Source organism: Vanessa cardui, chromosome 3, assembly GCF_905220365.1.
Source record: "Vanessa cardui chromosome 3, ilVanCard2.1, whole genome shotgun sequence".
In the NCBI taxonomy this organism is placed as follows: Eukaryota; Metazoa; Arthropoda; class Insecta; order Lepidoptera; family Nymphalidae; genus Vanessa; species Vanessa cardui.
In genome coordinates this window covers 8,362,672-8,386,694 of record NC_061125.1, presented here as the reverse complement: position 1 = coordinate 8,386,694, position 24,023 = coordinate 8,362,672, and the positions used below count along the sequence as shown (strand labels likewise).

The 24,023-nt window shown below is 34.1% G+C and overlaps 2 protein-coding genes across 3 annotated transcripts; one reads left to right on the top strand and one right to left on the bottom strand.

Annotated features, from left to right (window-relative positions):
* The first annotated feature begins 2,521 nt into the window (after positions 1-2,521).
* On the top strand, positions 2,522-10,849 carry LOC124543769 (cytochrome c oxidase assembly protein COX15 homolog). Of its 2 annotated transcripts, none has more exons than XM_047122069.1 (8): positions 2,522-2,642; positions 3,018-3,186; positions 3,621-3,753; positions 4,991-5,123; positions 6,021-6,207; positions 7,758-8,019; positions 8,820-9,088; positions 10,548-10,849. In XM_047122069.1, the coding sequence occupies exons 2-8, from the start codon at positions 3,025-3,027 to the stop codon at positions 10,686-10,688; spliced, it is 1,287 nt and encodes a 428-aa protein (XP_046978025.1). In that variant the 5' UTR covers positions 2,522-2,642; positions 3,018-3,024; the 3' UTR covers positions 10,689-10,849. The 2 variants fall into 2 exon arrangements, with proteins under 2 accessions (XP_046978025.1, XP_046978024.1); XM_047122068.1 differs by having other exon boundaries at positions 2,636-2,822; positions 3,020-3,186.
* Positions 10,850-18,554: 7,705 nt separating this feature from the next.
* Positions 18,555-22,802, bottom strand: LOC124543792 (ubiquitin domain-containing protein 2). Its single transcript, XM_047122096.1, has 5 exons — positions 22,619-22,802; positions 22,269-22,549; positions 20,874-21,071; positions 20,174-20,333; positions 18,555-18,838 (listed from the first exon to the last, which is right to left on the bottom strand). The coding sequence occupies exons 1-4, from the start codon at positions 22,698-22,700 to the stop codon at positions 20,184-20,186; spliced, it is 711 nt and encodes a 236-aa protein (XP_046978052.1). The 5' UTR covers positions 22,701-22,802; the 3' UTR covers positions 18,555-18,838; positions 20,174-20,183.
* Between the last annotated feature and the right edge of the window lie 1,221 nt (positions 22,803-24,023).

Genomic DNA, 24,023 nt, shown 5'->3' with positions numbered 1-24,023 from the left:
GGGCCAAATGCTTAAAACGCATCATAACTGTCAACTTGCAGACATACTTTTTTGTGGAATGTGGTATTATATAATTACCCAAAAAAAACACTTCGTTTATCTACAAACACGCTTAATAGTACTGTACATAATAAATAATAAAAATGCTTTATTGTTAACTATTTGTTACATCTTACAATAGTGCAGCCCTGACTTCTGAACTAGTGTTAACCGTGTGTCAGAATATTTATTAGGCATGTAATATTATTGATAGTATTTATAAACTTACATAAAACATTGTAAAAGGATTGTGAAACATTTACAAATATCAATCAGCAGGAAAGGAACAGCAGAATTTATTACTCTATGCATTTTTTTCCAATTATAATGTTTTTCTTAGAAATGATTTGAACAAACCTTTGTTAATTATTAGAGCATTCAATCATCTTCACTTCCCTGCTATCTAAGAACTTTGCCTTAATAAGTCATCCTTCAGCTACTAGGAATACTAATAAAGCATTTAACGGAATATACATGAAATATTAACTTACGGTTATTTAACAGTTCTAAATGAATTCACTTGTTTTCTTTTCTTAATTTAAGATTAAAGAAGTGTAGAATCTGGATCACGCCAAAAAGTCTTAAATCATATTGTGAAACACCATACAAGATCTCTTAAAATATGTTTTGGTTATTTTTATATTCCTCGTCACCATTTTATTGATATATTTTGATATTGGTATTAAAACTAAGAACACTAATTACTCTTAAGTGCAGTGTTTACTGAAGTTCTTCTTCCCTTGGTGAGTTATAAAAAAAATAGTTTTTGTTTGGCAAGCACACAGGATGATATGACAACTACATGGTGAAATTGTTGATAAGCCGCCAAGTCAAATGGAAATGGACAAAATCACACCTAACAGTTATTTTACAATTTTTGCATTGTTATAAATTTGAATTGTACGTAGTCGGTCCCAAAGTTCTGTCATATATGAAAATAGTGATAAAAAGAAAAGTACCAATCCGTTTTTTATAAATTATATATTATATGAAAGAACATTTAATAAGGAATTATATTAACTTAAAATTATTCAAAATGATCGCCCTTATTTTCAATACAGGCCTTTAGTCGCCGCGGCCAGTCGTCTATCGCAGCACGCACCATATTCATGTCTATTTCAGCGACTGCTTTTATTATAACTGACTTTAGACTGTCCAAATTTTTATGGGGCTTAGCACAAACCTTCCTCTCTAAGACTTGCCAAATTTTATAGTCCAGAGGATTAAGGTCCGGACTGGAGGAAGGCCAATCTTCATGTCTTATGAAGTCGATGTTTTGACGCTCGAACCAGGCTTGAGTGGTCTTGGCTTTATGTGCAGGTGCAGAATCTTGCTGGAACACAAAGTGATGACCTGAAAATAACGTGTTGGGCAGGTCTTTGACATGCTGATCCAAAACCGTCTCTTGGTACACTTTTGCACTGGTTTTGACCCCTTTTTCGCAAAAATGAACCTCAGTTGGTCCGTAGTAGGAGACTCCTAACCAGACCATTACTGAAGATGGATGATGCCCATGTTGCACCCGCGGAACTCTTTTTGCTGCTTCTTCAGAGCTCCCAGCATACACTCTATCATTCTGTTTATTGTACTTTTCTTCTATATCGAAATTTTTTTGTCCGTAAAGAGTATATCACGATGTCGATTTTTTGCGTACCGTTTCAACAACACCCGGGATCTTTTGAGTCTTATTGCTTTTAGACGAGCATTAAGTAGGTGTCCACTCTTTTTTTTGTAAGCTCGCAACTTAAGGTCTTCGTTTAACACCTTTTTGATAGTTTTTCTACTGACCCCCATCTGCAATGCCATCAGCTTCTGTTTTCGGACAGGATTCCTTCGTATGCGTGCCTTGATTGCTTTGATCACTGCTGGTGTTCTTGCGGAGCGTGGCCGGCCAATTTTTTTTCTTATCCTCAACACTTGAAACTTCATTGTACCTATTTATAGTACGATAAACAAACCTAAGCGATATTTTTAAATTTTTAAGCTACTTGAAAATGGTTTTCGGCGAGTGCCCACAGCGGTGAAACGCTAAAACTGCTATTCGGTTTTCTTTCACGGTCCACTCCATCGTGAAAAATCGCGGCAAATGATAACTTTTTGTTTTTTAATCATTGACAAACATTCAAAAATGGAATGCAATTAAACTTTTTTTAAATCGTCTTTGAAATTGGAAAATAATGTGCCAGTGACAGAACTTTGGGACCAACTACGTATATATAGTTTATGAGTGAGTGTTATGGTGTGATGTGAGTGTTATGATGGGTGGTTATAAAAGACTATTTATTTATTAATTTTTAATAATTATTATAATTTTAATACATGTATATCATTATTGACATGCAGTTAAGAAATATTAATAATATTTTGAAGAAGTAGATTTAAAACTCATAAACCGACAAGGCAATATAAATATTTAATAAATATAATTAATGACATTGACAATTCATGACAAAAAGGCATAAAATGTCAATGTCAAAAGTGTAAATGACATTAGCGGAATTCTGACTATTCCATAATCCGAATTCCCAAAGCGTGTCGCGTGCTATTGGTGCGAACGAAGTCAGCATCTGACATTACAGTTGCATCAAGTTGCACCAAAAAAAGTAAGAGTTAAGACTACTTTAAAAATTTCGCAATATTAAAAATATTTTAATTAACTTTTATTTGAGTGCAAAATTATAATAAAAATATCTCTTTTATTTGTGAGTGTACTGAAATTGGTATACTGTCGTACCGTAAAATACTTACACAATAATTTCTGTGAAAACCGACGATAACATTAGGTAGGTTTAATTATTTATTTAATCGATAAAAATATTGATTATTTGGGGTACTCATTTGTGATAATAAAATCAATTCTTATCGGTTGTGTTCTGCCAACCTAAAATATAGTGTTAATTTAAGTACTTGACAACATAATATTATTGTAACCAATTTTATTTATTAATTTATTATATTTGAACATAATTTACTATTCCAGTGACAATGTGGATAACACAAGGATGTCGTTGCATTCAGTCTTTGAAAGTAGCTCCGAGTAAGCTGCTAGGATCAAACACAAGTGTACACAGTCATTTGGCCTCAAGGCAGTTAATTACATCAGTTAGAACCATAAAAAATAATACAGGATTGAATAAAGGTTTTACTGTAAGTATCATGTAAATCTATGAATCTATAATTGGACCATTTTGCATCATACATATTTCTAAACTATTTCTTTTTTCTTTTAAATCCTAAAAAAAATTATTAGCATTTCTGTGAGTAGGAACATTCCTACACAACATTAATATACATAATATGACCAATAATAATTGAAAGAATAAAAAATATTGGTATTTACAGTGAAAGAGCATTATTAAAATAGTATGCATAATTTTTTTTTTGATAGTAAGTGAGATTCAACTGGCACAATCACCAGTGTGTATCAATGTAACCAAACATAATGCATGTATGTTATAATGAAATGCCTTTATATGTCACACATTTTGATACCTTGAACAAATTCTATAAAAAGGCTTACAAGTAAATACTGCATTTATAAACTTAAAATAATTCATGATTTCAATCAATTTTATTTTCAGCTACGTGACTTAATCAAATCAAATGGCATTATTGCAAGATTCTGCTCTACATCACCTAAGCCAAAACAGAACAAGGTAGTTGGGTATTGGCTTCTTGGCTGCAGTGGAATGGTGTTTACGGCTGTAGTGCTAGGTATGGTTGCAGGATACTTGACGCTACTTTTTTCTATCTGTTATATAATTAATATTGTTGTCAGTACTACTAATGGCAGCAAATAGCTATATCTATATATTCATTTTTTAGATGTCTATAAGCGTCTATAAATAATTTGAGAATGTCTTAGATGTATTTTTTTATTCAAATGTATTATTGTTGGTTTAATATATTGTACAGTGTGCATATATTAATGACCTGGACGAGTAATTTGGTCTTTTAACATAGGTAGTTAATTTATATCATTTAGGTAGGTCTTCTAGTCTTTGTGGTTAATGATCTTATTTTATCAAAACTAATATTATAGATAATATGATGTGATGAAGAAGTATATTATGATCTTTTTTTACGATTCTTAAAATCTGTGTCAAATATTATTCTTTGTTTAATACAACAAAGCTATTAAAAATATATAAATTGAATCTTTGTTTGTTAATCTTTTTACTTAATAACATTAAGTTAATGGAAAATAAAAATAATAAGCTTTAATTCAGAACTATTTCAAAACTTCACATGTTTCATTGTTAATAGAATTTATGACAGTGATTGAATTCAAAAGTATATATGTAATATATTGTGTATATCTTATATTAGATATAATACTAAGTAGAACATGGTTTCTTGTTAAAATAAACATATAATAAATGTGTTTAATATGACTAATTATTTTTTCTTTTGAATTAACAAACCGATATATAGCTTATATTTAACCCTTATATTAATATACTCTAAATTTTAAAATTCTTATATTTTTGCAGATTAATAGTTGAAATTTTATAAGTAACAGTTTCAAAATATTAGGTAACATTTTTAACGCCAACCTGCTTCTTCCCTTTGGGACCCTTACATAATTAATTAATATTTGATTATATATTACAAGCAAGGCCATTTATTTACTATTTGGGTGCTCATACTAACATAGTCATAAATGGGTGACATGCATGCAAACATTAAAAGAGTTTCAAATCTGACTGGTAGTTTCTTTTTGTACTAAGCAAGTAGTTTAGGTAGTTTCTATTGTATAAGTCAGTCAGCCTTCTAGGATGTCATTAATAATAGTAATAAATACAAATATATTTTTTAATACTTATTTTTCTATATTAAAATTTTGAAAAAACAAAATATTGTATATTTAAAGAAATGTGTATAAAGTATTACGCTACTGTGTAATCATATGATTTTATTAAAAGCAATAACATATTGTATGTTTCTCTAGGTGGAGTAACACGTTTAACAGAGTCCGGTCTGTCAATGGTGACATGGAAGCTACTAGGGGAAAAGCTTCCTAGAAGTGATGAAGAATGGCAGACAGAATTTGAGAGATATAAACAATACCCTGAATACAAATAGTAAGTATACACTTTTGTTAATCATTTTTATTTTATGTTGTATGGTGACGTCATTGTGGTACTGATTTTGATAAAACTCTAATATTTTAAAACAAAAGGAAATGTAAACTGACCCCTGCCCTTATTTAGCTATAATTTTACCTTAAAGAATGGAAGCTATTGAAGTAATGTTACAAGAGAAACTAAGGAAGAATGTAATGGAGGAATAATATGCGCACCTGTAGAAAAGTTATGTATTGCAAAATAAGGTAGACGAGTAGTAATGTAAAAGGTCACTGTTGCTGGTTAAAAAGTGTGGAATACTTTAAACTTTTAAACATACCTTAGCATGTCATCTAAGATGTCATATCTCTTACATAGGATAAATCAATTTACAAATCGAAATACATCAGTATAATTTCTTGGTAGTTAATGAAATGAAAATGAAAAAATAGTTTATTCTTTATCAAGTTGTACATATCAAATAAAGGTTGGGACCCTTTAGTGAGTATAATATAATACTCATGACAGAAGGACTCGCTCTTACATAACATCAATTCTGTCCATGTTCTTTATAAGAATAAACAATATCTTACTATATACTAAAACTCACAATCAGCAGGTAAACTAACATTATATCAAAATATATTATACTTGTCTGTGCGTGCGTGCGTGCGTGCGTGTGTGTGTGCGTGCGTGCGTGCGTGCGTGCGTGCGTGCGTGCGTGTGTGTGTAGTTGGGTGTATGTGTAGATTACAGTAGATTTGATTACGTTTTATAAAACAGAATTAATTCGGTATCATCGTATGTTTTTGTTAATAAGGTCTTGGTATTGTTTGCTACTATAATCAAACGGGCCAGTCCTAAGTATAATATGTATATTGCGTGTGTGTTTAATGTTATTCATTGGGTGTCAAGCAAAAACATGAACATAACGCTGTCGGAGTTCAAGTGGATCTGGTACATGGAGTACGCGCACCGCACGTGGGGTCGCGCTATCGGCGCCGCTGTGTTCGCGCCGGCCGCGTGGTTCTGGGCGCGAGGATACCTCGACCGCGCCATGAAGATGAGAGTCGGCGCCTATTGCGTCCTCGTCGCTGCGCAAGTGAGTATGCTATTTCTTGGAAGAAGAGTGTTATAACAACAACAACAGTTTTATGTGGTAGGGCTTTGTGCGAGCCCCTCTGGGTAGGTACCACCCACTCATCAGTTATTCTACCGCCAAATAACAGTAGTCAGTATTGTTGTGTTCCGGTTTAAAGGGTGAGTGAGCCAGTGTAACTACAGGCACAAGGGACATAACATCTTAGTTCCCAAAGTTAGTGGCGCAGTGACGATGTAAGGAATAGTTAATATTTCTCACAGCGTCATTGTCTTTGGGTGATGGTGACCACTTACCATCAGGTGGCCCATATGCTCGTCCGCCAACCTATACCATAAAAAAAAAAACAACAACAGCCTGTATATTCCCACTGCTGGACTAAAGACCTCCTCTCCCTTTGAGGAGAAGCTTTGGAACATATTCCTCCACGCTGTTCCAATGCGAGTTGGTGGAATTCACATGTGGCAAAATTTCTATGAAATTTGTCACATGCAGGTTTCCTCTCGATGTTTTCCTTCACCGCTGAGCACGAGATGAATTATAAAGACAAATTGAGCACATGAATCAGCGGTGCTTGCCTGGGTTTGAACCCGCAATCATCGGTTAAGATGCACGCGTTTTTACCACTGGGCCATCTCGACTCTCGATGAGTGTTAAATTAGTTAATTATTATTAGATTATTAGTAGATTATTATGGTTACTAGTGCAAGTTGAATTTGATAACTCTAATTTATCAAAAAGGTATTATATACTGCTACAAATTTTCTTACTGTGAGTGACAAAATTAAATGGTTAGGTTATATATACAACAGAAAGCTTACACCAAATTGTTTATTTAAAGAAAATTAAAATAATTGTATTAATTTGAAATGGTCGAGATGCAATAAGGTTATTGTAAATGTCAAATACATAAATCCAAAGTTAAAAGTGAGAAAGAAAAAAGTTATGTTGCTAAATTCCATCATCCGAAGTTGGCAGTATAATGTCATACAATTGTCTGCCTTATTGTATGTGCCTGTCTGTATTATTATAATATATATGATATGGTGTTAATAGGCTATTTGACTGGTTTTTAAAATTCATTTTATATTATTTAGTAGAGGTTAAGGAACCCAGTAATAGTTGATTTCTTTAATTCTATTTGCCAAAAAATTTCATATTAAAAATTCCATATTTCAATAGCGCGCGAAAACGCTACTTGGACAATATGGCGCTGCAATAGGATAGGTGACGTCACTTTACTGTATTTTAATCTGTGGTACATATAGTAGAAAAGCAAGGTTTTCAAGAAAGTGACTTCATCATAAGCCCGACCAATCAGGAACGTTTTGTGTCACGTTACAAACGTTTGGAAAAATGCATTTTTATTTATTGATTTTTGAATAAATTAAGTATTATTTTCAAGTTTCGTTAGTAAATAACCATTTTTAAACTCATAATCTACACTGATTACAATAATTCACAATTTATTTTTCGCATTGTCAAATAGCCTATTATAAAAAGCACAGTGCAATATAAGTCGACCAATTTGAAAAGCAAAATTTTCCATTCAGGGTCTAATGGGCTGGTACATGGTTAAATCTGGTCTTGAAGACAGATTCCAAGGCCCCTCCGATGTTCCTAGAGTGTCCCAGTATCGTCTGGCCGCTCATCTCAGCTTGGCCTTCATTCTGTACTCGGCCCTCGTCGCCGGATCCCTTAGAATGCTTCGTCCCTTCCCTTCGGGTTATGCGGTTAAGAAAATCAAGGAGCTGACGAGTCTCACAGCGCTCGCACACACAGTCAAAGCCATGGTGTTCTTCACTGCTGTTTCGGGTAAGTAGCCTTAGCGGCAAGCTGAAAATTGACCATAATAAAGTATTTTACATCAATATAGTTAAAATTAAATATTCTTGACAATTATGTTGTAGTAAACAGATATGTTATTAGCGCGCAAAAAGTGAAGACTAGAAAACGTCCTAATTGGGACGTTTGCCCTTAGTTGTTTTACGTAGTAATACGTTATGATACATCATAATTACGTAGTAGTTTTGCGTAATTAAAACATCTAGTTATCCCTTTTACTTATTGTTTTTATCAAGCTATCCTTTTTACTTTTAACGAAATGTAAAAATAAACGGTCCCCGGCGCGGCACACTTTTTTCTGTTGTTTAGTATGGATATAACATATCATGTTACATATGATGTTTATTAGAATATCATTGATTTTTGAATTATTTTACTCTGAACGATGGTTTCGAGTAAAAGTATCGCGATTCAATTGTCAATTGACTCGTCGGGCGGATTCCTCGCGGCCCGTTCACTCGATGATGGCCCAGTGGTTAGAACGCGTGCATCTTAACCGATGATTGCGGGTTCAAACCTAGGCAAGCACCGCTGATTCATGTGCTTAATTTGTCTTTATAATTCATCTCGTGCTCAGCGGTGAAGGAAAACATCGTGAGGAAATCTGCATGTGAAAAATTTCATAGAAATTCTGCCACACGTGCATTCCACCAACCCGCATTGGAATATGTTCCAAATCTTCTCCTCAAAGGGAGAGGAGGCCTTTAGCCCAGCAGTGGGAATTTACAGGCTGTTGTTGTTGTTGTTTCACTCGATGCGTGTGGTGTCAGGCGCGTTCGTGGCGGGGCTCGACGCGGGTCTCGTGTACAACTCGTTCCCGAAGATGGGCGACGATTGGATACCGAGCGACATCCTCTCGTTCCGTCCGGCGGCGCGCAACCTGACTGAGAACCCGACGACGGTGCAGTTCGACCACCGCGCGCTCGCCGCCGGCACGCTGCTGGCCGCCAGCGCCGCCGGCCTGCTGGCCGCGCGCCGCCCGCTGCCGCCCGCCGCGCGACGCGTCGCAATCGCCGTCGCGGCCGCCGCCTGGCTACAGGTACGCACCCACCTTATATAACACTATACTAAACCGCCGCGTCGCAATCGCCGTCGCGGCCGCCGCCTGGCTACAGGTACGCACCCACCTTATATAACACTATACTAAACCGCCGCGTCGCAATCGCCGTCGCGGCCGTCTCCTGGCTGCAGGTACGAGCCCACCCACCTTATATAACACTATACTAAACCGCCGCGTCGCAATCGCCGTCGCGGCCGCCTCCTGGCTGCAGGTACGAGCCCACCCACCTAATATAACACTACACTAAACCGCCGCGTCGCAATCGCCGTCGCGGCCGCCGCCTGGCTACAGGTACGCACCCACCTTATATAACACTAAACATTCCACTTACAAATTTCATTAAATTAGCTAATAACCCTGGCGCCCACCCACTATACTTAACATTCCACTTACAGATTTCATGATATTTGCTAATAACCCTATTTATTATATAACAATTTTTTTTTTCTCGCTGGACAAACGCATTACGCGCTTCCCCCACTTGATGGAAAGTGGGGGGGTGGGACTCCCCGGAGCCCTGGACGAAAGTGCGCCCAAGTACACCGGGTTTACCCACTAAAAAACCAGCGGTACCCTCTCCGTCTTTCGGCGGGCGCCACGGGATCGCTTACGCATGCTACCGTGACGCGCCCACTCACCTTCCATTTACAGATTTCATTACATTTGCTAAGTAATAACTCTGTGTATTGTGCACATGATTGATGATGTCCTGATTAATATAGGGCATGGCAGCCAATCTCAGGTCAGACCAGAAAAATACGTAGAACGACATATTAAGATAGGCGCACGCACGGGCCGCAACGCATTACAAAAATTCTCCTGAATCAGTTTCATACATTTTGTATGGGCTATCGCACACCTCAGGCTGGCCGCAACGGGCCGCATCGCAACGCATTGGCGCATCGCTAGCCAGGCGTATTTTTGCGGCGATGTTATGCGTCGCAATGCGGCCCGTCTCAGTGTGCGTTAGCAGACGCAACAAGTAGCATCTGAATGAGTGTTGTTCGTGAATTACCAAACAGAATCCGAATTATCAACAAGAACTATCCATCTTCTTAGATTGCCAAAACCTGACTAATTATAAGAAATTGGGTTGCGGTGCGGCCCGATGCGTCTGCTGTATGCTTTGGCGCAATTTTGCAATGCGATGCGTTGACGCCCGCCGCGGCTATAGTTTGCGCGAACCTTTATAGTGCACAAGTGTGCATCGAAACGCATTTCCACTCTTCCCTCACATTGCCTCGCTCTCAAAATCTAATGGGACGGCAAAAGACACGAAAAGAGTTCAGACTTCAATCGCATGGCCTACAGCTTCAGATGTTATCACAGAAGTTGGAAGTTTACAACAATTACGGCTTTTTTAAGCATATGGAATAATCTTGTTTTGGAATTATTATTAGTATGTGGTCGAATTCAATTATGCACTGTCGCTCCACAGGTGGGTTTGGGCATCACGACGCTGCTGACGTACGTGCCGACGCCGGTGGCCGCCAGCCACCAGGCGGGCTCTCTGGTGCTACTGACTCTGGCTGTGTGGCTGACACACGAGATCAAGATTCTCAAGTACATCCCCAAGTGAGAAGCGACGGGCGGTGCGCGTTCGTTGAACACGTGGTCGGTGTGTTCAGACGAATAGTACTGTGATTATATCAATACGTGTAAATATTTTGACGTTCGGAGAACAGTATTGCAGATTGTCATTTATTTATTATAAGTAATAAATGTAGTTTTTTGTTTTGTTATTTTAGTTTTATTAAAAAATACCCTTACTTATTGCATATACCTAATTTTAAATGTAACTTTACATGACCGTACTTAATTTTTTTGGTGTTAAAAATTTTTAAATTGTCATGCAAATGTCATTTGTACATATTTGTTGACATAATATTAATCCAACTACTTAATGTCTCTTATGTGACATTATGTATATTATTAGCATAATTACATAATATCAACATCCGAAGTGTGTGCACATATAAATATCCATTTGTTTGTAACTCTTAGCTTTGTTAATTTTGCATTTGTTTATCGTATTCAGGAATTCAAAGGAAAATCTAATATTTATTTTATTACTACAATATTTGAGTAGGTAATTTTATAAGTTTTGCTAAAATATTTACGCTCTGTACATAATTATTATATAGGAATTATTTACCTTTACCTTTTATCTATTCAAAGACAATGAGATTCAGGCATAGGATATCTAATTAGTAAATAAATTCGTAGTGTCAACCTTCTAAATTTCATAACACCTGACAAAAAAAATACTATTGAAAATAAATTAGGTTACTGTTAAATAGATTACTAGTGCACATAAATTCTTAAAGCCATTAATAATTATTATATACTTATTTAGTTAAATATTTCCCCGAAATTGAAAAAACTTTTTATTATGAGCATGAGTAATCTGCTGGACACTCTAGAAAAGCAAGAATAAAATTACGACTGTCTATGGTATCTGTATTCGCTGGGTGCGAAGTATAAGGTGGGGGACCACGAAACGATCGCAGCGCGCGTTATGGCCAAAAAAGGAACTTTCTGTGGCGGACGCTGTCACTTTTTACTAGCGAGATTTACGTTTTTAGTAAATAAACATGGTGTGGATCATAGCATCTTCATATTTAATTTCTTTCACATCTTGCACATGTTGAGCTAAAACTAATTGTTTTCCTTTCAATGTTGTTTGTGGTTGGAAAATGATGTCGTGTGCGATTGGTCGGAATCCAGTTTTTATGATTAATTTGGCCATGTTTAACTGAAAATCCATAAAAGGATGGATTATTGAGAGCACAATCACTCATAAATAATCGTCTGCTATTTACATGAAATGCGTTATTCAATGAAATTTTCTTATTTTTTTATTTACTTCTCATGATGACAGCCATGATCCGTAATGTACTAAGCGAAATCTATTGATTGTGCCATTTTAGACAAAAAATAAAAAAGACTTACTTTATATAGATTTAGAATATTTATTGGAGTAAATGTAAATTACAATATTTAATTAAAATTGTAAATAACTCTTCGTAATGACAGCCGGGCATTTGACATTTCGGAGGCCACCGTATTTGTAACCGCTAGTTGGCGCTGTCATCGCGCACCCAGCCCATAGTTGTCTATGGTTTAATGATCAAACAAATTAAATATATTGTATCAAAGTGTATACCAACGTCAATAGTTCTTTAAGTTCATGACTAGAAAATGATCGATAGGTACAATTTTGACAGATTCCTCGCAGTATCATTACAAACACCAAAAGGTAAAAATAAAACATCATATAAAGTTATTCACAAAGTGGTTTTTATTTGAAAATTTAAAATTCTAATATTGCTTACACACTCTACAGTTGTTTATTTACAAAACGCAGTCGCATTCCGATCACTTCCGTCACACCGAACAAACGTAATAACATAAATTAATATTAGTTGCGAACATGCTTGATAATGTAATATGGGTGTTCAAACATTTCAAAATTTCAATACGGTGTGACAGAAATGGTAATAATTTAAATTAAACACGAATTCCGAATTCGTCAAGAGATGGCGCTACTTTATTTGTTAAGGCCGAACTTGTGTTGTATAAATGAAGCGGGTATCGACCCTTCTATTAAAGATAATTACTTTATAAAATAATATTATGTATGATATGCTGAAAAAAATTCAATTTATTGTCCGTTAATCACACTAACTATAAAATGTATCATCTATCGTCTAAACAGCGCCATCTTTTGTCCGAATTCGATCACGATTCACGAATATAATGAAACAAGTTAATTTCAATCCAAAATATACAACATGGTTACGATTAACGTGAATTTGTTATTTAATTAATTATATAATATATCATATAATACGTATCTATCTACAGACTTATAAAATACAGGCATCCAATCATTTATCTTAAAGTTTAACAAATATCGAAAGAAAACGCATTCTTTAATAAATGCAACGAACAGTAGAAGTCTAAAAAACCAACAATATATATTTTTTATATATGTTGTCCATACTGCAAACAATTTTTCTAACAAACGCCCTCATTTAAACGTTGAAAAATAATTATTTTACAATATTACCTTATATATGTATATAGAGATTAGGTACGTAAACTCAGCTAAATAGGTTGATTTTGATGATTAAAAAAAAAAGTTTATTTCATAATTATCTGTTGCTCTTCAATTGAGTGAAGATAAAAATAAAAAAGAGCGCAACATGATGGTTTTTGAACAGATGAAATTGAATTAATTAAAAAATATATATTAATATATAAAAACTCCTTTGAAATGACGAACAGTGGGTTACAACCTTTCGCAGATCATAACTAATTATGATTATTATTAATAAAAATATAATGTGATCAATCCAATGAGTGACTTAAGTTATTATTATTTTTTTAAATAATAATATTATATACACTTATAAATACTGAGATTTAGATATCGAGCACAATTAAGTATATTATTGATATTAAGGCCCTTTTACAGCGAAATATAGCAAATTTTGGATTGTACCCGTATTTGTTATTCACAAAATCAGTATAGTTACAAATTATATGTCAAAACAAGTTGCAATATGAACCAGTCGAGAAATATATGGCCTGAAATTAATTTCAGTTCCGTTTATCAAATTGAGCGCGAATAGAACTAGATTTTTTTTAATATTCTTGCATATTTACAAGTACTTATAAGTATAATGTACACATGGGACGTTGGTGTTGCTGTTTACCTATAGCGGGCACAGAGTAAATTGGTGGCCGAGGTGTCGTTTTTACTTTTTTAAGGCGATACAAATTTCAGGTAACATTATTTTTCAATATATCGCACGATACAACTATAAGCTGACGATTAACATGAAACGAACGCAGTGACATATGTTTCAATGTTCATTCATTATTTGGAGAACCGAGCCAAAAGCGGCAAGCACGAGTTTCGAATGATTTGTTTGATGCTACTACACGTAACGCTTCGAATTTGTATGTTATATCTAAATTATTGCTCTTCTATGCAAACGATATGTTGAATCCAAACGAAAATTTCCTACGATTGAACACTACGTCCTTACAAAGTACATTACGATTTTTTTGGTAGCAATATAACAGTCGCCAGCTTTAAATTTGTAACTTGTTAAGCACATTAATTTGCGATTGGTAGCCCGATGCATTAAAGATTCATTAAAGACTCACTGCCTGAATAGTATTTCAACTTGGAACAAGATGACAGCTACTAGCGAACCTCTTGTAACGCCGTAGCGCTTCAGCACTACGCTTAGTATACCTACTTAAAAAGAGAAAGCAGTGCTACAAAAACTTTATGAAAATATCAATTAATTGAATTATTTATTTTGAATAGAACATTGAAATAAAATTAGCCATCGAACAATGTTAAATCGGTTAGATGTTATTTGAATCTAGAATACATACACCTCATGAATAAAATTAATTGCAACAAAATGAATAAGTGCCGATTCGAGGATGAGTTTACGAATATGGGCAGCAAGTCTTTTAAGCTATAGTAACATTTATAATAATAAATGATAAGAAAAATATTCCCTTAACACTTAGCATCAATCATATGAAGTAAGACACATTTCATTAATTATTTTAGAACGTGTGATGTAAAACGTAAATTCAAATCTAAGTCAGTAAAACCTCTCGATACGTAGAACGTACAACCTAATATATCACTTACAAAAAATTTAAATGCTTTTGAAACTCACAACATATAATTAAAAACTTATGTAGTTTTATATTAAAACGAAAATAATTAAATTTACTTTATATATGTATGCCAAATACATATATAATAAACTTTTCGTGATAACAAATAATAAAACGTCATAATTGGAAAAATGTTTGTTTTTTTTTACAATGTATTGGCTATGAAACTTAAAACAGATGCATAATTATATAAAAAAAAATGTTTACAGATCTTAAATGTTTGTTTCATTAAATATACTATAAGAATTAAAATATAGTTTTTTTTTTTTTAGTAAATTACACTGAAATTTTTTATACTTTATATTATTTAATAATTCATAACATAGGTAATGAGAGAAATTAACCTCATAGCACCATACAGTAATTCCTAAGTCTTGAAAGGAAATGCATTTTCTCGACGTAACTTTCATATATTATTATCATTTCAATAAATCTATGTAATTACATAGACATGTTAAATATCAATAATGGAAACCAATATGAAGAGACAGAAAATTGTTAAGATGTACCCAAATGTTGTATTATATTTTATCTATATTTGATATTAATGAATATAATCTTTTGTTATCTATGGTAACCAAGTGTTGTTTATAAATAAATTACAGATTATTTATTAAATTAAGCCTCATTTTTATGTTAACACAGATATATATTTTCTAAGCTAGCCTGTTAGCACTAAGTATTTTAAATTATAATAATCTTACATTTATAATCTAGACTTTACAATAGTGATATCATTGTATATAGAAAATAATAATGGCCTTTTTAATACATAATATTTATATATAATTAATTATTAATTTTTTAATTTACTGTAACATTTTAAATATGTGATATTTGGAATTTGCAACGTCAAACTTAATTTATATTTAAAATTGGAACCTAGATAATATAATTTGAGATTATTAACAATTAATAAGCGCGTCATACTTTCAGTTGTTAGAAATAATTCACATATTTAAATTAAATATAAAAGGCACAAGACAGATTTTATTATATACCTTTAATTTCAAAATAATATATTTATTTAACGATATAATTTCGTTGATGATATGCTATTTTTGAACGTCACACCTGGCAGAATTTTAAATAATTAAAATAATCATAAAGCTATCACACGTCTTGAAGTAACATCAGTCATACTAAATCAATATACAGCGATCATATTTAAGAAAAATAATCATTAAAATTCACACATATTACTGATATTGGTCGCCGTATGAACTAAAAAATGTTAAAATATATATGTCCCTAATAATTTACGGTCAAGTAATAACGAACTGGCTTTTTTATTTCATAGGATTATTTCTTTGGATGCGATGGCAGTAATTTCAAGGTCGAATTCAAATCGCTCAAGCGCGATATATATCTGTCATAGGTCCCGAAAGTTAAACGCGTTACAATTCCTTAAATGTATACCTTTCTAGTACGGTCACCTAATTATAAAATATATGCAAGCATGAATCAGTCAATTCCAACAGCACTGATAGGCAACCATCATCATCTCACATAATCATAGTATCATATGATCTCATATAATCATACTATCATTTGTTTTCAGAATCGCCGAGTAAAGTTAAATTTGATATTAATTAAGCACACAAGCTAATCACTGGACAGAATATTATGAAACTCGGTATGATCTATCACATAAATAAAAGATGGTCAGTCTTGGGGCATACATACAAAAGCAAATGAGTTATATCGAAGCTATTGACCATTTAAGAATAATGTAATAAGCAATATTTTTTATATATTTATGGTAACACAATATGTATTTGATATATTTTTAAGAAATACAAAATTGCCTAATGACAATTCAAATTTATAGAAACCAATCTGATACTTTCATAAACAATAAAAGATACTTATTCAATTACAAATATGGCAGTGAGTTGTAATAGCTTTGAACACAAGAAGTTAAGAAAATTAAGTATTCAAAGATATTGCCGTTTAAAATCAAGATATTTAAATAATTCATCTATATTTTTATGGTACCTATAATCTGTTTAATTAATTAATGTTCAATATAGCAACAGTTTTATGGTATATTTTAAAATTTACATTACATAATGCAGAGTAAAGCAATATCGACACTTATAGACAAAACAAGCTAAATTATTATAGACATAAAATAGATTTTAATGGATTTAAAAACAAATATTATTTGTTTAGTAAATAATATATCCCTAATATTGGTTCGAAAAAATTCATTCGACGATGAAATCAACCAATATGGTCCTTTTATATTTGACGCATGACCGTTGTACTTTCCTATTGGTGGATAAGATCTTGCTCTTTTTTAAGGATTTTCTTTTTTAATTTATAAAAGTGCAAACGAAATAATAATGCAGGATATTAATTACATTAAATATGAAAATTGGTCGATGCAAAATAATATTACTTTCAGATGTGAAAAGCTATAAATCAACGAATAAATGTCTTGTCATTTTCTAATCATAGTCCTATGAAATTAGTTGTGTCAAAATAGATATTAGGCAGACACTACCCGATATCAATATTAGTACAAATAATTTGATACATAGTAGTATTATTCGTACTTTTTTATTTTAATATGTTTTGGTTTTATTGTTTTAATTATATACACAAAACATTTCTTGACTAAGTTGACGTTGAAAAATATATGTCATAAATATTGTTTTAATAAATACAGTTTATTTAAAATGGGAAAGTCGTTTAAAATAAATTCCAATAAATTAGTTATTGGACAATAATATTTACCACAAAAATGACGGTGACACACAGAACGTGCAACAACACAGATAATATTTTTAGTTATGAGAACGTGCGCCCTTTGCATATTTTTAAATTCATCAACCTATTTGTAAATAAGATATATTTGACAGTCATAGTAATCTTCACATATTTTCAGATCTTAGATTACTCGTTTAGAAATTTTAAATAAATAGATATTAAAAAAATAAACAAAAGAAAATCGGATACGTTTCGATTCAGTTAGTCAAGCATTTCTTATTAATATTTATAATCAATTGAAATAAATCTATTTGATTTGCAATAGGCTTCGAATAGGGATAAGTAGAAATTACATTAATTACATGTTTTGTCTTTGCTTCATGCACGCATGCGCATGTTACGAAAGCGTACATCGTTTTTTATCAAATACCCTTATTTTAGCTTCACTATATTTACAGTTCGGCGACAGTAATAGCTCTACAAACACTACAAATACGATTTAGGTCCTTTATTTACTTTAGTACCCTAAGTATGAAACATATTTCTGATATCATTGTAGATATTTTTTTTTTCACATTATTAATTTTAATTTAAATTCCATTGTGTATTTTATGCAGGTTTACCTTCAGACGAACAATTTAAATCGCTAGAAATATTCTCGCTGCGAATTTATATTATTTAAGGTAATAATTAAAAAGTTTTTATTTAATAATTGTACTGGTAACATTATATTAACTTGTATCTCAATTTGACAGATTTTAGACGAGATAAATTCTAATAATCGTACTTATACAATATTTATTTGTTTATTGATTGTTTAAGCTTCGAAGTGGACTAAAAAAAAATCGAGCGACGGTAATTAATTACTAATTACTTTTATATACAATTTTGGACAAAAAAAAAACTAAGTATAGCTATGTTTAGCGAAACGAGGCAGTGGCATACGGACGGACATGATCAAATTATATATATAAGATTATAAATAATAATGTAGTAATAATTTTCTTTTATCTGTATCTTTAGTAATTTGTCTTATAAAGCACAAGAATAATATATGATCTCTTATTGATATATATCATATATAACTGTTTTAGGAAACTGTTTAAATCTACTGTTTAAAAAAGCGGTTAAATCCAGCGATTTAAATTTTCGTAAAGGACAAATCATGACTTCTACGTATTCCGTTAAAGATCCTTCTCATAGTGACTATGGTTAGGGTACATTTAGAATATCAGAGCCAGTCTCGGCTGTGTCGGTCGTGACCACGGTATCATCACTGTGTTACTTCCTGGTTTGATATTTCTGAAAACAAATATATTTCTATTGGAATATGAATACATATTTTTATATAACTAGGTTATGGAATTAAAATGTAAAATTTAAGTGAAGTGTACAAGTACATGCGTGATTTTTTTTTGTTAAATCGACCTGTTAGTTGGAGGTCACAACTGTCCATAGACAAAGGTACTGATCAATCATCACTAAATAATAATAATCCCTCAAATAACAAATGCGCGATAACTTTGGGAAAGAAGATACTATGTTCCTTGTACCTATACATCGGCCCTCACTCACCCTACAAAATGGAACACAAAAATACTAAATATGTATTGATGTTTTATCCGATAAGTGAGTAAGCTAGTAGTAATAATCCAATTCCGATTTGATTCAATGTTTGCGAGTGTGCGTGTGCGAAGAGGCGAGATGACCCTGTAGTTAGAACGCGCGCTTCTTAACTGATGATTGTGGGTTCAAACACATGCATTCAGGCATAGGCATTCCACTATTATAATATTAATGTGCTTAATTTGTGTTCATAATACATCTCGTGCTTGACTGTGAAGGAAAACATCCTGAGGAAACCTACATGTGTCTAATTTCATAGAAATTATGCCACATGTTTTTCCACCAACCCACCTTGGATAGTTATGTGTAAGATATATTCCAACCTTCTCATTAAAGGGAGAGGAGGCCTTAGCCCAGCAGTGAGAAATTTATAGGCTGTTTTTGTCGTTGTTGGGATATGTGTACGTGTGAGTGTGCGTGATTGCGAGTGTGCGTGCGTGTGAGTGTGCGTGATTGCGAGTGTACGTGCGTGTGAGTGTGCGTGCGTGTGAGTGTGCGTGCGTGTGAGTGTGCGTGCGTGTGAGTGTGCGTGCGTGTGAGTGTGCATGATTGCGAGTGTGCGTGCGTGTGAGTATGTGTGCGTGTGAGTGTACATGCGTGTGAGTGTGCGTGCGTGTGAGTGTGATTGCGTGTGAGTGTGCGTGCGTGTGAGTGTGCGTGCGTGTGAGTGTGCGTACGTGTGAGTGTGCATGCGTGAGAGTGTGCGTGCGTGCGAGTGTGCGTGCGTGTGAGTGTGCGTGATTGCGAGTGTGCGTGCGTGTGAGTGTGCGTGATTGCGAGTGTGCGTGCGTGTGAGTGTGCGTGATTGCGAGAGTGCGTGCGTGTGAGTGTGCGTGCGTGTGAGTGTGGGTGCGTGTGAGTGTGAGTGTGCGTGCGTGTGAGTGTGCGTGCGTGTGAGTGTACATGCGTGTGAGTATGCGTGCGTGTGAGTGCGTGTGTGTGTGCGTGCGTGTGTGTGTGCGTGCGTGCGTGTGCGTGCGTGCGTGTGCGTGCGTGCGTGTGTGCACTCACCGCCGCGCGACTAGCTGTGCGGCGCGTGGTCGTCGGGCGCCACGATGACCTGCACGACGTATCCGGGCGTCACGCGCGCCTCCTCCACCATCAGCCGGTCGCCGAGCAGCTTCCCGCCGTAGAACCAGCGCTGCCGCCACGGCTCGATGTTCTCCTGAGCCTGTGAAGACGGTAACTCGTTTACAGTTAAAACATGTAAATATAAGTGCGGGGTTTAGTACTTTTTCTACAATAGGTACAGAAAATATATTACACCTTTAATATTATGTGATACAGTGCCAAATAAAAAAAATACTTGAAATGTTAAATTTTAGTTGGATATGGTAACTGGAAATTGGAAAGAATTGAAGAAATTTTAATCATTCCTTGCATCGCCCAAGCAGCACCAACAATGAGAACTAAGATATTATGTCACTTGAGCCTGTGGTTACATTGGCAACAGTATTGTGGAATAGAGTTGTATTATAATTAAATATATTTTAATCAAGTACTGCTGAAGCACCTAAGAAATAGGAGCTAAAAGCAAATTGCTTTTTTTTATATGTATATACGCGCTCCATAGGATAAATAACTAATGTTTTGTGTGGTAAGGATAGTAGAGTAGTAATCAATTTAAGGTTTTTAAAGAATTTGTATAACGACACACTAATTAAAGTACAAAACAGAAGTGACAGAGACGTATCACGGAATGGGGACTCACGTGTAGCTTGGCCTTGCAGTGGGCAATAGTGTGTCGCGAGCAGACGGGCAAGTCGAGGTCGGGTCCGCCGGTGGACAGACGCAGCCGCAACGCCAGCGCCACGCCGCCCTCCACGGGCTCCGAACACTCTGCCGGCGAGTCGCGTCCGCTCGCCTCTTTCATCATATTTATAGGTGCTGACAGGCAGTATATCGGGACCTAGAACAGTCATTCAGCAATTAATTCAATAAATTTACATGTTAAATATACACAGAATAATCAAAGAGCAACAGCAATGTATATATATATTCAACTAATGTATGTATGTATATTCAATTTTCATATAATTGTTACTCTCGCACAAATTACAGGCTGTTAAACAAGAAAGGGGTCAGGATTCAAATTGCTAGTTTCACATTGCACAGTGACCAGTCACAATGTTTAAATGAAAGATTAATATCACAAATGCAACACAGCAGACATAAAATTGACATTTTTGTTATTTTATACATTAAGAAATGCCTTTTTTATGAAATATTTTAAATACTACACTTATTCTTGGTGAGCTAAATTTTCCCCAAAAATAAGTGGTCATCACTGGCGAAAGACATTAAAGAACTTATTATGATTCCTTACATCACCAATGCTCCACAAACATTGGGATTTAAGATGTCATTGCGACTGCAATTTCACTGGCTGACATACAAATGGTAAGTGGTCACCAGCCCCCATTAACATTGAAGAAATTTTTACCATTTCTTACATCACAAACAAAAATTGGGGTCTACAGTGTTAAGCCAGTTCTGCCAGTAATTTTACTACCTTGCTCACACAACAATGCTAACTGTTTGGAATAGAGTGTGTGCTAAGTTAACACCAGGGGGCCTATTTGCCAGTTTCCTTCTAAAATTCTTAAAGGCTCCACCAAAACAGAATTATAGTGTATTTTTTGATTAAAACATTTGTACATAGTTTACTTTGCAATGAAAATATTACATAGACATTTTTATTACAGAGCAATGCTTACTGCAACAAATATATTAATAAATAACAAAATCCTTAATAACTCATTAGATAACTGTTTGCGTAGTGCTTATTAAGTAAATAATCTTAAGTGTTAAGTATGAGTCATATACTAAAAATAATACATATTAATTTTTAAGTAACAATTTTTTTTTAAATATACTTTTATAATAAACTTATATATAAACAGTATAAAATAGAGGACTTACTGTATAAATTGAGTTATTTGCATTTGATATAGACAAAATTTAAATCTAGTAGTGATCTTTCTGAAGCATGGCACGAGGGAATTTTAAGTTAAGAGTTATTCATGTAATAAAACATTTGTACTGTATTATATTTTATCACTTCTACGTTTGAATACAAAACAATTAATAAAACTTGACAAATTACCTGATATCTGGTCCCCCATTCATCATAGCACTCTGTCAGGTACCCATTTGGCACAGAAACACTAGCACCGTCAAGTATAGCTTGCGCGAGCTGAAAGTCCATGGCCTCAGCGGCAACCGCCGCCGCCCGTAGTGCGTCCCAGATCTCTTTACGACCCTCGAACGCCGGAGCAGTATCCCAAAAATCATCCCTCTTACTCCTCAATTGACCCTCCGTTAACGGCACATCAGATTTCCACCTTATCGTCTCGTGACACAGTGACTGGTTCTTCCGCAATCCGCCTAAAACAAAGACCGCTTTAGTCAGCCCCACTCGCACCTCTCCACGGCGACAGACAGTCGCTGACCTACCCGAATTAGGCCGCGACACCGTTCCCGAAGATTCCTCTATGGGCCCACTCCTGCTTCTAGTTATTCCAATGCAACCGCCCATCGTGATCACATTATACGCTCGCTCATTTATAGGTATTTACAAAAAAATATTAACAAATAACATTTTATCGCCTGTCCGTTCCTGTCAAAAAGATAGCTGTATATGTTTCGATGGTGCATCGAATTCATGCAAACGTCATTACTTAATAATTCGTTAAAAAAAATAAAAAGTAGGTAAATGTTCAATTGCTAATATTTAGAATGATAAATATATAAATTATAAAAAATTATAATAAGCATAATGATACTGAACATTTTAAAATAAAGTTTATATTTACTTATAAAATGAAACTGCAGTATTTACAATAACAAAACGCCTAAAATAAAATGCTGTCATCCTCTTTGATAGCAAGGTTTTCAAAAGTGTTGATTCTAGTAAAAATAAACGAAAAAAAATGGAAAGCTTGTAATCATTTGCATAGTGCTGAGAATAAGTGGACATCATAAATACATCATTATAAAAAAATATCAAATGTCTACACTGACTAGTCTTCCTTACTATTACTCTTACTTACCTACCGACTGGCGACTACCGTCCGATGATGCATACAGACCATGGTATATTATTTTGTATTTTCATTCCTTGCCATCGCGATATATTCGGAATGGTGGTACTAATAACAAAAGCATGGATATATTTTTTTATAGATAATTGCATGATCTGCAATCTATGCCCTACCTATTTTTGCAATCACACCTGCCCTTTTTATAAAAATGAGAAAAATCTAAATTTGGGACATTAGACTTTAATTACATTTTTTGCACAAGTCGACTGTAGTATTACTTTTAGAATAATCTAAATTAAAAAGCCGAATCAAAATAGACATTTCAATTTACAAAACTTCGTATAGACCTGAAAATTGCTAGATATAACTGATGGATATAATTTAAATTAGAGAAGGTTAATACTTTGTAATGACTGCGCTATATTACTACAAAATATTTAATTTCCAATGGCTGTAAGTATTTATAAATGTTATATGTGTGTTTTAACGAAATACTCTATTTCCATTATCATTGATTTCAAGATGTTTATTATACAATTATTATTGGCTAAAACCATTTCCTTGATGGAAGAGGAGGCCTTATCTCAACAGTGGGAAATTTACAGGCTGTTACTTTACTTTACTTTTTTATTGGCCCTAACAGTCGCCACACTCCACCGTTGGAAGTTAGTTATTGAATCGGTATTTTAACTGGAATTTGCGTTAAAATTCGCAATTACACGTTATCGCCAATATCAGTCTTATTGCAAGTGTTACAACACCCATCGTTTGCGTACGTGAAGTAAGAATAAAGTTACTAAATTAGTAGTATCATTAAA